Raw genomic sequence first — 13,095 nt, 5'->3', positions numbered from 1 at the left:
TCTTCCTTCTCCTGCCTCTGACTCACTCCTCCTCCCTTCTGGTTAAAAAAAAGCAGGAAGCAGTGTTTCTTTGCTGTTCCTTAGCAAAGAAACAGCAAGGAACAGCATTTCTGTGCTTCCTGAATTTTACCAAATGTTATCAAATAAATTTGGTGAACAAATCTGGTATTACCAAATTTATTTGGTAGTATAGATTTAAGTTTGGGAACACCAATTTTTACCGAATCAGGTAAAATATGGTAATTTTTACCAAATACCAAATCCGAATTGCATATCCCTATATTCTATATAGTGAATCCAAGTCGCACATCCCTATATTCTATATTAATTGTGCATGTACCATCAGAAACTGGTCTCTTTACCCACTCACACATGCTTCTGTCTTTTTTAATACTGCTTTTTTATTTTTAAGTACAACACTTTCCTGCTGGACTAGCTGAGTTAAGGATTCTCTTTGTAAGCTAGCTCAGTGGTGATACCTCTATTCCATGTGCATTTCCCCACCATGTGGTAACTGCTTTTAAAACAAGATTCTCAGGTCATGCACTTCCCTTCTCAGCCAAGGTGCATCTTTCCTTCCACCCCATTAAAAAAGCCCCCAAAGCAGTGAACCTATCTTTCTTACAAAAAACATCTTTAGGAAGGGCTTACAGGTTGTGCAACTACTTATTTAAAGAGGTTTTGTATGGGTGCTACATTAAAGCTTGCTTTCTTAAATCAACTATAAAAGCCCTTATAGCCCAGTTCTGCTGCACAGCAACAGCACAGAGGACCTAGTGCTATATTCCAAATGCCTATATAAAGAGAAATGTTTGCTGGTTCTGGCACCAGTCTGGCCATGCAGCTTTATGATACAAACCTGTCTGCGCTCTAGCTGCACTGGTAATAGCAGATGGCCCACTGTCAGCTTACAGGAAGATTTCATGTGCTAGAGAAGCTCAAAGTCCATGCAAAGTGACAAAACTACAAAATGATTTTTGTCAAGGTCTGATCTGAACAGGCTTGCAAACTGCTCACCATAGGAAACTGTCTCTGGCCCTCTAACAAGGCAGGACATTCAGCCACAGGCAGATCTCACTCACGGGTTCCCCAAGAATTACAGAGATGCAAATCTGGACACACACACCAAATGCACAGAATACTTGGGGAACATAGGAAGTATGTCCAATGAAACACCCTTCATTGCTAAGTTATTTCTTATTACTACATGCTACTTTGCAGATATTAACAACTCCAATTATTAGCAGTTCTCCAGCTCAGGGGGGAATTAATCCATTACACAGCAAAAATTTAAAAGGATTGTTAGGTTTTTCTTTACAGAAGAAATTGTATTGCAGTTTTGATTGCATACCTTATAAATTTTGAACTCTGTCTCAAAATTAGCTTATTTCAAGTTTGCTCTTTAAATACTTAAAAGATGGCTCTGATGGTTTTAGTGGATGATGCACATCTGAATGTAGACAAAGGCCATGTTTTGTTGTTGCTCCTATCTATCTGCAACCTCTGATATAATAAAACATGCTATCCTCTTAAGGCATTTAGAGGCAAAAATGAGTACCAGGGCATGTCTCTTGGGCTGGTTTAAATCATTTCTCATGGATCAGAATGAAAAGGCTGTATAGCTGGAGACCAGATATCTTCAGTGTGAGAATTATCTTGTGGTGTTCCACAAGGTGCAATCTTATCCTCCCATGTTATTTAATGTCTATGAAAAGCTTTTAGGAGAAATCATTCATTGTTATGGAACTGGATGTCATCAATGTGTGGAAGACACCCAGCTCTATAGCTCACTATTCAAATCCCCTGGTGATGCAGTAGAGATACTGAGGACCAAGCTACAAGTGACAAGTGACACTTGAACAGCAAGTGGATTGAGTGGAGGGCAAGTGAACAGGGAGAAATACACTTGCCGTTCAAGTGTCATTTATCACTTGTAGCTTGGCCCACAGTTACTGCTTGATAATTGGCTGGTGATCCAGTAGAGATACTGAGTTACTGCTTGACAATTGGCTGAAGCAAACAAATTGAAACTGAACCCAACCAAGACAGAAGTGATGCTGGTTAGTAAAGCAGAGCTCTTAAAGGACACTGTGCCCTTTGATGGGGTTCAGTTGACCCTGGCTGGTAGCTGTGGTTACACAGCTGAAAGCAAATAAACTGAAACTGAACCCAGACAAGACAGTACTAGTAGTAATTGCACATATACCACTTTTCTAGAAAGAATAAAGCTCTACCCACGTCAGTGTTATTATCTTCACAATATAACTGGGGCTGAGAGGATTGGCTTACTCAAGGCCACCTCCTGAGCTCATGGGAATAGTGGGATTCAAACTAGCAGAGTGCCGACTTAGTCATAGGGGTCATACTGGATCCAGCATTGCTGCCAGATAAGCAAGTTAATGCAACTGCAAAAAACACTTTCTTTCAACTCAGTCTAGCCTGTGAGACAGCCCCTACTTTGACACAGCCAATTTGGCCAGCTAGATCCCTGCCATGGTTACACTGACACTATTGTAATGTCACAGCTTGGAGAATCATGAATATTACTCCCAATCTGCAATCACTCCATCGACTGCCCATCAGTTACCAGGCTCAATTTAAAGTGGTGGTTATCATATACAAAGCCCTTCATAACCATCATTCATCATATCTGCCGACCACCTCTCTCTGTATGCTCTGCCATGGCAGCTTTCCTCATCTGAACAGGACCTTCTGCAGATGCCACCCTGCAAATGGTCAAAATCAATAATTGCCTGCATACATGCATTCTCTGTTGTGGCCCCCACCTTATGAAGTTAAGAAGGCTCTTAGCCTCCTGGCTTTCTGAAAACTACGCAGAACCGAATTATTCAGAAGGGCTTTGTACTAAAATGATATGCTTCAGAAAGATGCTTTGAAAAAAGCTAGAAACTGTGGACTATACTACTATGTTCTATCCATTGCTATAAGTATGCTTCTACTATGTAATATCTGCATCACTTAATGTGTCATATTTAAATGCTTATGCTTTGTTTCAGGCTTGTTTCAGCTTGGTTTCAGATTTCTGCAAGCCAAATCTTATTACACTGTTTACTGAATGTCCCATTCTGTTGACTGTATTTTACTTTACATAATCTGCCTGGAGTTTCAGTGAGAAAGGTGGACCAGAAATGATCCAAATAAGCATGTAAATAATTTTGGAAACAATTAATATGCTATAAAATGTCTAATGATGATGAATTAAAGAATTCAGTATTTTCAATGTTAAATTTTAACATCCAAGTATGTTAGCAGTCCTATTAATATAATTATATGCAAGTGTTTCTCTTCAAATACATGTCTTATTTACGACAAAATTTGTTTTTTACCTTCAATTTTTTTAACCTCTCAGATGACAAAGTTAAAATACATTGGAGGAGAGGAAAGCAATGTAAGCTGCTTTGAGTCCCACTGGGGAGAAAGGCAAAACATAAATGAAGTAAATAAAAACAAAGGTAAGGTAGTAAGGTAACACTGGATGCAAATAATCTTTGGTATATATGTAATTTTCCTCACAGAAAACCAAGACAGTTATACTTCTAAATTCCATAAATATATCAAGCGGTATAACTTTATATGCTAAATTATAAATGATACATTTTAAGTAGTTAATTCACTAAATTAGTAAAGTTAGTTTAGGTGTGATAGTTTAGCTGCACATATTTCAAACTTTCCCAAAATTTCTATTTTTTTTTATTACAAAAAATGGGGAAAGTTCTCCCCTATAGTTTCAAAATTTCCAGAAATGTTACACCTCTACATAACTCTGGCATTACACTGGTAATTTGCATAAGCAGTTTTTTTAGCATGTCAGAACCTACATGGTCTCTCTAGTCCAACAGCTCACAATCTCATTCAACATATGCTACCAACAACATGATTTTGCTTGCCCATACTCCTGCTTGGAAGTAACCCTGCTTAAATTGCAGGAGAGTCCTTATAGTAGTCGAGTGTTTCTCAGGCTGAAATTCATGAGGGTACTTCAGGGAATTTACCAGACCTTTGTAAGAACACTGGACAAGCTCTTCCTTGTGCCATCTTGGTAACACGAAAACAGACTCCTTTCAGTTTTCTAGGAATAGAGGCAAGGGCTCTGCCTCAGAATAAGGGGACAAAATCTATTTTTTCATCTTTCAAAGGGCAAGAGTTCATAGAGCTGCCATTGCTGGCAGTCACCTAGCTTCCAGATCGTTTTTGAGCACTACCCAGAAAATATACAGATTGGCTATTGGGAACCAACATCTCTATCCAAAAACATTAACTGACTGAGTTGCAACAGGGAGGTATAGTCATAATACAATCACAGTTGCTTCTGATAGAAAAATGACTTAGTTTTCATTCTGCTTTATAAAGCAAAAGATTTCAGCACAGAAACAAGATGGCACTGTATCCAAAGCACAACTACTCATTGTTATTTTCCACAGAATACTTTAAGTCTTTTCCACCCGTTTAGTCTCTATATAAAAGATGTCAATCAGTACAGAAGGCTTCTAACTGCCTTCAAAACAAAGCACCTTTCACTCACAAGGTTTATTAGACCTTGGACCAGGGCCTTCCAAGTTGTTGTGACTCCATAGAATCACCTACTCTAAGACTTCACCAAATACGGAGAAAGATTCAAATTTGACAAGGTGGCTAGAATAAACGGTCAGACTAGTATGTTTGAAAGCATTCTTTAAATGTAGATTCCCTCAGAGAACAGAGCATCTTGCAGCTTTGTAACAGGAAGAAATATTACACTTAACGCTTCAGCATCATTTAGTGGTCATTTGACTGCACTACAGTTTTAGAAACTGTCCTCCAAAATATAAGGTAGAACTGGCGACTGTTATCTTCCACACAAGAGAGACATCAAAAGCACAGGCCATTCAAATGCATATTTTATTTTTAAAAGGTTGCTCTTGATATTCTTTGGGGAGCAAGAATGAAGAGCCTGTGCAAAATAGTTTTTTATGTAGATCTTATCATAGCTCATATCAGAAAAGTTAGCCAATTAAAAATTCTAATCTGCCAATTATGGCAAGATGTTCCAGTCTTCAATGTTACTAAACTTTTCATATAATTTTTTTAGCAAATTTGTTATTTAAGGAATATCAACAAGACAGATTATTTCTCTATAAAAACATCACTAAGGGGCAATATATCATATAGAACACTATTTCTATTACCACTGACAATTAGATGACCAAATTAACAGTATTTTCTTGTGAAGAGTATTCTTCGTTCAGCAGACAGAGTTTAGCTATAGGGATGAGTGACAGAGCAGAATGCTTGTGCATCAACATCCCAGGCCTCCCTCTGCACCAAAATCAATCATGACTAAGACATAATCAGATGATCCATACAAGAACTTGACTAACAGTCTTGGCTAATGTCAGGAATGTCTAATCCAAGGAGACTGTATCTGCCATTTGGGGAGGGGAGAGTAGAGCAGGCAGGTCCCCTCTAGGCACAAAGGAAACACACTAGAAAAATACTATAGAGATTAACAGACCAGGCATATTTTTAAGAGATGCTAAAGGTTTCTACAATTTACATAAAATTACAACTGTGCTCCCTCCCAGAAGTTGGATATGTGCATGCCCTGTAATATCTAAGAAGCCAAAAGGTCTACTAGTAAAATGCATAGCCCTCTGTTTCATGCTGACCATGGGGAAGGAAAGCTAATGTAGCACATGACTAGTAAAATATTGTTTCAAAAAGGAAGGTTGTCTACTAGCCTCCTGTATCCGCTTAAGAGATTTTCTTGTCCTAGTCTCACAAATGCTCGTATACAAGCTCTTGACCATTGAGGCCAAGGACTGAATCCCGCATTGCATCTTATACACAAGTTCATAATGCAGGAGCAGGGAAAGAAATACATGCTCCAAGTTTCCTATGTCAAATTTCTGATTACCAGAATGACAAAGCACGTGGAAAGTTCCCATCCATGCATCCTTGTGCAAGGGTGACTATCTTTTATACATTTGTGACCAGGACTATAAAGATTTCCCTATGGACCTAGTCCACTGTGTCCCAATCTACACGTTAGGCCCTGGTGCACAAGATCACAACGAGAGAACTGAAGACCTCCCCTCTCTGCTGAAGGGAGATTGGCGACTGCAGTCCGGAGGAGGGTGATAACCGCTCCCCCCCCCGATGATCCTGACATACTGACGTGTCAGTGGGTCTGGGCTGCTGCCAGGTAGCAGCCCAGACCCACTGACCAAGCCGCGATCCCCCCTCCCCCAGCCCTGCTCCAGCCAGTAGCGCTGGGACCCCGGGCTGAAACCACGACCCTTCGACGCCTCCATCCCAGCCCGCAGGCTTACCTGATGCGCCTGAGAATCTGAGCAATGGGAACTGGATTCCCCCCGGTGGGCCAGATGGGAGGGCGGCCGAGGGAAGAAGGGGTAGGTGGGCAAGAAGGGCAGAGGCAGGCACATGGTCCCTCCTTCCCTCCGTCCCCAAGGGAGAAGGGGCCGCTCTCCGGTCACTCGCACGCAGGAGCCATTCGCCTAAGCCAGGGGGATCGGAGGAAGGACCCAAGGCGCGACCCTCCAGAGAGCGCCGACGACCAGGTCACCTCCGTCACAACCGCCGCTGCCACTTACCGGCCCCCGCTGAGTGCTCACAGTGGTCGCCATGACGCCGCCCTCCTTCGCCGACGACCGTCCCTTCAGCCCCCGTTAGGAAGTCAGCTGATCCTCTCTCCTTAGCCACGCCCTCAGCTCGCCGCTATCCCGCACAGCGCGTGCGCCGAAGCCCGCCTCCGTGAACCCCGGCCAAACCGCTATGTCGTTCTGCGCATGCACCATTAAGAGGATTTTTCGCTTCCGAAGAATTTGCGCCGTCGCTCGTTCGTAAAATGTACGCGCGGGATTCTTTGCGAATCGCTCCGGGTGTTGCGCGCTTTCACACGCCAGTTGCGGCGGTACATGCTTTATTGCAATAAGGCAGCAGGTGCTGTGAGGTGTCCAGTGTTCAAACTGCCTCGCCTGGTTTACGTCGCCTATTGTGATGGTGAGTTTTCGTCATTTCCCTGCAGAGGGACAGTAGCCACCACTGCTGAATCATGAAGACAACCACGCCTCCGGCGCCAGGCTGATTTAAGCATGATGGGTAGGAAACAGTCCAAACCCGTCGGATCCCATGCATCCAACATCTCGTTTGAACTCACTATTTTCACTGGCGGAGAGAGAGTGTCTGCTACTTGTCGTGTAGTGCAATTCTAGAAGAAATTAGAACATGGACCCTATAGTTTTTTAAATAGGACACATGGGTGTGATTTTTTAAAAAATCACATATCACAACCAGGTCCACTGACTGAACTATAAAAAACAGATCCAGAAATACGTGGTGTATCCACAGCACAAAAACATGAATCCCAAGTCATGGATCCTCATGATTTCATATGATTTATGCACTGAAAAAAATTTAAAACACTGTCATATTGTAGGGCATATACAATTCTATAGATTACACCGAAACAAACCACCCTCTGCCTCACAGTGCCGCCATGGAGCAAAATGTGGTTCCCAAGCTCAGATCATCATGGATATTAAGGATTTTTACCTAGGGTTGCCCAAAACTCATCATACAATCCCAATTGTTTTCATAGCCACAGACTGAACCACAAAAATCACATCTCTGTCTCGAGGCTCCTTTGAGCCAGTGATTTATATTGTAGGCTGTGCAGACTGCAGAGTGGAGGGCATGGATTACCCAAAATTATTCCTTTTCCTGTCACTTTCTGAGACCCTCCCTATGAGAGGGATCTTATATTACTGTATGTGTTTGTTTTCCATTGCCAGTGTTTGTGCCAAGTTGGTGGTTCTGCTGGATAGTTGATGTGGTACTTGATTCTATGGTGTTCCTACATTGGCCCTGGGTTCTTCCTGGTATCATTGAGTGATACTGGTTCTATTAAGCGTCCCTTAATTCAGCTTGTTTTTGGCAAAATTCTCTGGTCTGACATTGTGTCTGTTGAGCTTTCTTGGTTTAGCTTGCATTGGGACTGGCTTTTGGCCCCAGTGTGCTTGGTTAAGGTATCTTAGCCTTGGAAAGCCTTGGAATACCCCCGTGGGCAAGAGTAGAGAGTGGCTGGGGATAGCTTGTCCAGGGATCCATAGAATTCGATCCCTGTGTCTAACTTTCTTGAAACTTGGGGAGTCTTTAGTGGACAAGAAGGATTAGGATCCCTGCACTTTTAGTGGAGCTCACTTGAAAAAGACCTCCTTAATCCCCCCCCCCAAATTTGCCCCATAGGGAATAACAGCCAATTATATTTGAGATTCCCAGAAAAAATGGTTTTGAATAGGGAATGGGACCCAAATATCAGGAATACGTAACATTTATGGTATTCCAGATAACTGGATCCAAATACTACTTTTTTTAAAAAAAACTCCACTCCTCTAATCCTGAGGATCCTTGAGGATCCATACATTGGATCCATCTATTTGTGCTGTGGAGACACTTCCAGAGTGGCAGACCCTGATATTTGTGGTTCAGTCTGTGGCTTTGGGTGTGATACATGATTGTATAATGAGATTTGGGTTAGCACATGTAACATTCATGAGGATCCATGCATTGGATCCATGTTTTTCCTCTGTGACGGTGCCACAAAGCAGTGGATGTCTGATATTTGTGGTTCCATCTGTGGCTATGGACATGATCTGTGATTGAATGGTACATTTTGATTGACTCCATTTAAAAATCCCTAGGACCCATGAGGATCTGGGCCTTGGATCCACGTTTTTCTGCTATGGTGGCACCACAAAGGAGTGGATATATGGTATTAGTGGTTCAGATTGTGGCTGTGGACATGATATAGGACTGAATGGTACATTTTAAGTGACCTCATGTAAAAATCCCTAGAATCCCCACCCTGAGAAATGTGAAACAGAGCTATATTTTAGCAGTGGCCCTCTTCAACTTTTATATAAATGACTTGGTCAAATCCTTAAGTGACCAGGCCTTCCATCCTCTGTAACTACAGCATCATCAGATCTCGATTTTATTATATGCAGATGATGCAGCCATCTTGTCAAGGACCTCAACTGGGCTCAGAAGAGCCCTAAAGGCTCTAGTACAGCATTGCAAGGAAGACTTTCTTACCATAAACTATCAAAAAACAAAAATAGTGACTTTTGGCAAGAAACAGAAGTCTAGAACCTGGACCATCGGTGGCCATTTGACTGAACAGGTGCAGACTTTCAAATATCTTGGTACAGTATTCCATGCCTCCGGCTCAAAAAAAGCACACATTGCCCACACAGCAGATATTGGGCAATAGTCAGTTCACAATATACTTAGATTTCTTCATAGTAGTGGTGGACATTGCATCCCTGCTGCCCTAAAACTCTTCCAAGTGAAAGCCTTGGCCCAACCCCTATATGGAACCATGATAGGGGCAACATCATCTTCTTTTGCCCCCCTTGAGCATGTCCAATCAAAGTTCCTAAGAGCGGCTTTGCAAGTCCCCAAATTGTGTACCAAATGCATTGCTACGTCTGGAGACCGGCACTGTCAGAGTGGAAGCTCAGGTGTGCCTTGCCTCTTTAAATTACTGGCTTAAGATCAGCTACTTTCAGCACGGCTTGACCCCACTGCTCCTCCTGGATGAACACCAATCTGTATGGCTTAAGACAGTCCTTTGCAAACTTGTGAGCCTAGGCCTTTCATCTTCCATGATTTTAACCATGGGTTTTGACCAGGCAAAACAGGCCATAAAACAAAGGATATTGGACACTGAACGCCAGCTTGATTTAGGGAGGGTCCCTACTTTCTTGTCCCCTATGAACACCGGATATATAGTCAAGCCGGCAGCCTATCTGTCCCACTTGGAGGTGCATAGCTACAGGAGGGCCTCTACACTTGCAAGGTGTGCTGCACTCCCCTCTGCACTCTGTTTTAGATGAGTAGTTTAATAGAATTCCCTATGGGAAAAGGCTTTGCCCCTGCAATGAAGGAGAAATTGAAACTGTAGATCACATTCTTCTATGTTGTCCTTTCTATCAAGATGCTCATATTAAGACTATTCTTTGATCAATAGAATACCTGGAAGAACGAGATTAGAATATGCTAGGCTACTTCTACAAGACAGAAATCCAACAACTACAGCCTCAGTCACAAAATTGGGAACATGTAGTCAAAGTCTGTGTTGAACTAATGCCCCCTGCCTCTTTGCTCACCTGCAGCTGACATCAGCTTCCCTCCCCACTCCTCTCTGGGGCAGCCCCATGGCACATCTCCAGGGATAATCCCCAGCCCAGGGCCACCCCAGAAGCAGCAGCCTTGAAGATCCACCAGGCACCTCAGCCCTGTGTGGTGTCTCGGCTCCACTATGGAGTGGGGGGGCATTGATCTTGTGAGAGCTGTTGCCACAAACTGCCCTCATTCTGCCCATCCCTCCTAACATGACAGAGAGATAAATGGGATGGGACACAGGGTTTTGCCCATGTGCAGGGGAGGGCCATCAGGCCCCCCCAGCACCGCTGAGGCCTGAGACACTGGGCAGATAGCTATGGTGGCCTGGGGGCTGGGGATGATCTCCCTCGTTCTGACTGAGACCGTTAACCAAGGGAGTACCAAAGAAAAGAAAAAGGTGGCGGGAGGGCCATGGTCCATGGATCAGTACTTGCATGTGGAATACCAGTCGGGAGGAGGGAGCATGCGTGTGGTGCTGGAATCACGCACCAGCTCCCTAGCAGCTACCCTAGCTGGTCCAATTGGACCAGCTCAGGTAGTGCAAAGGCTGCCCAAACTGGATAAGCCACCCACTCACAACATCCCTGCCCATCATCTCCAGGGAGGCTTTTGGGTCGCGGCGAGTGGCTGCATCTGGTGGTTCAGAGAAGCCAGCCAGCAGCTGCAGGAGTTCTGGGGCAGGCACGGCAGTTGCTGGAGCGTGTTTCTTGTGAGCTCCTCTCTGACGGCACAACCAAGAGCAGTTTTTGCCAGGATGGCTCCCTCATCTGTGTATTGAGATCCTTTGCAGCAGCAGGGGGTGGGAGCAGGGATCTGACCATCCCCCTTGCACCCACATGGGCACATCCGGACAGGGCAGGCCAGACCTAACCAGCCACGTAGACAGGGAGATGGCCCTTAACCTTGCGGGGGAGGGCCAGCAACCCAGGCCCTGTTGGGCGGCTTGGAGCTCTTGGCAGTGCTGGGAGTGCAGGCACAGGACTGATGCAATCAGTGATGTGGGTTGACTCTGGCCTACATTCAGCGACCACCATACCAAAAGTGCTCAGTCACCCGCTAGTGCTCTGCTGCACCCCTGTCACTGTGCTCCGTTGCTGGCTCAGATGAAGGAGCAGCTGGGGCCCCATCCCAGGCCACCTCTCCCAGCCCCTCCATCAGGGGCACTGGAAGCTGCTGTTGGGTGGCAATGCTGTAGATCATAACACAGCTGCGAGCTTCACTACTGCCATGGGCCTTCTTGGGAGAAAGTTATTACTCATTAATTTTGTAATAGAATACCCACTGATCTTTGAGGATGTTTACATACTTTTAAATTGCCTGTCTGTATCCTGGAATTTAACTGATGGTCTGATGTTATGAATTAGGCTTATTATTTATTTTTCTTGTTAAATAAATTTTTTAAAAAACCATAAAAAATGCCAGGGATGGAAGTAAATGTGGCTCTTTTGGTTGATGCTAACTGCAAATATTGCTCTCTATGAACAACACAAAGTGATTACCACTTCTCTAATTCCAAACTCTATACATACCCCTACAGATGATAATTTTTGGAGTTACAAGCATTGTAGAAATCGATGCCACAGCTGCTGGCGAAACGTCAGGAACTACAATGCCAAGACCACGGCAATACAGCCCGGAAAACCCCCAACAACCATTGTAGAAATCATCCATTAGTTTGATTTCCGTATGTAAGAGTTCCACCTTGTGATTGCAAGACTTTGTGCCTAGAGCTACTTTCTGAATCAAGATGAATTCCCTCCTGCTCCTTGAGTCACTTCTTTAACAAAAGCAGGGTTTTATCATCTCCCCATTGACCCCACATTGGGAGACTCTTGTCTACAGGAATGTCCCCTCTCCACTTTGACCTACTGAAGCTCTGTGGTTTAGGTGGGACTGTGGCTGCCAATTGTCTTCTGCTGGCCAAGGTCATCTGCATTTCTATTGCACTGAATGTCTGTGTGCTTAGGAGGTGACTCATACTCATATTTGATATACCCTGAGCCTACAGAATGCAAGTGCTAGGAATTATTCTTTGGAGCTGCAAGGTTTGGCATTAATCCTAGGGTTTAAGGCATTTTGAATTCAATAACTATGCTAAATACTACTTTTTAAAATGCTAGTTAAATTATAAATGATGCATTTTACGTTGTTTAATCAGGAAAAGTAGTTTAGGATTGATAGGAAAATATTGCATATATTTCAGCTTTCCCAAACAGGATTCCTCCCCCACCATGGCTTCAAAATTTCTGGTAGTTTACATCTGGGCTGACTTACAACCTTTTTGATATGATTTTTTAAAAATAGTGGAAGTTTTCAAAAATGGCACCCTCATATCGACAATCTAAAGTGGTTCAGTAAACCCTACAATTTTCTAATTCACACAACTCATTTTGCTGCACATGCAGGCCAAGCAGTTCCACCAGCTTGGTAAAGGTGCATATTATGGCTTATTTTCATATTCCACCAGATATATAGCCTTTATGTCTAGACAAAGAGTGAAGTGGGCTCAGATAGTATACATGCTTGTGACAATGGTCCCTTGATGTTTCACACAGAGGGTTGCCAGGGGGGGTCCCCCTCCCCCCCACTCCTGCTTACCTAGTTGGCTGGGGGGGGGATGCGCCTCCCGGAACACGGGAGTGCACCGCAGTGGCCCAATTCAAGCTGATCTGGTCCCGATTTAGCCCAGGGGATAGAGGGACCTGGCAACCCTATTCACAGAACATCCCTTCCCCTGGTTTTCTGCAGGAGGTAGTCAGTCACTCCTTGTGAAGGAACAGCCACTTCTGCTATCACTCCAATTGTGTGTGCAACAAATAGAAGTTGCTTCAAGTTAAGCAGCCTTTTGAATGCTCAGCTCCTAACCCTCTCCAACCTCTTGTGTAATTC

The 13,095-nt window shown here is 43.8% G+C and overlaps 1 protein-coding gene across 1 annotated transcript in view; it reads right to left on the bottom strand.

The window, feature by feature from the left end:
• The window catches only part of TOLLIP (toll interacting protein), a 41,404-nt gene extending 34,702 nt beyond the window's left edge, over positions 1-6,702 (bottom strand). The window contains exon 1 of the mRNA XM_054972399.1: positions 6,612-6,702. Coding sequence (XP_054828374.1) covers positions 6,612-6,644 — 33 coding nt within the window. The 5' untranslated portion in view covers positions 6,645-6,702. The remainder of the gene's footprint in view (positions 1-6,611) is intronic.
• Between the last annotated feature and the right edge of the window lie 6,393 nt (positions 6,703-13,095).

Source organism: Eublepharis macularius, chromosome 2, assembly GCF_028583425.1.
Source record: "Eublepharis macularius isolate TG4126 chromosome 2, MPM_Emac_v1.0, whole genome shotgun sequence".
Taxonomy (NCBI): domain Eukaryota; kingdom Metazoa; phylum Chordata; class Lepidosauria; order Squamata; family Eublepharidae; genus Eublepharis; species Eublepharis macularius.
Note: the sequence above shows the minus strand (reverse complement) of the source record. Positions and strands in the feature narration are given on the sequence as shown.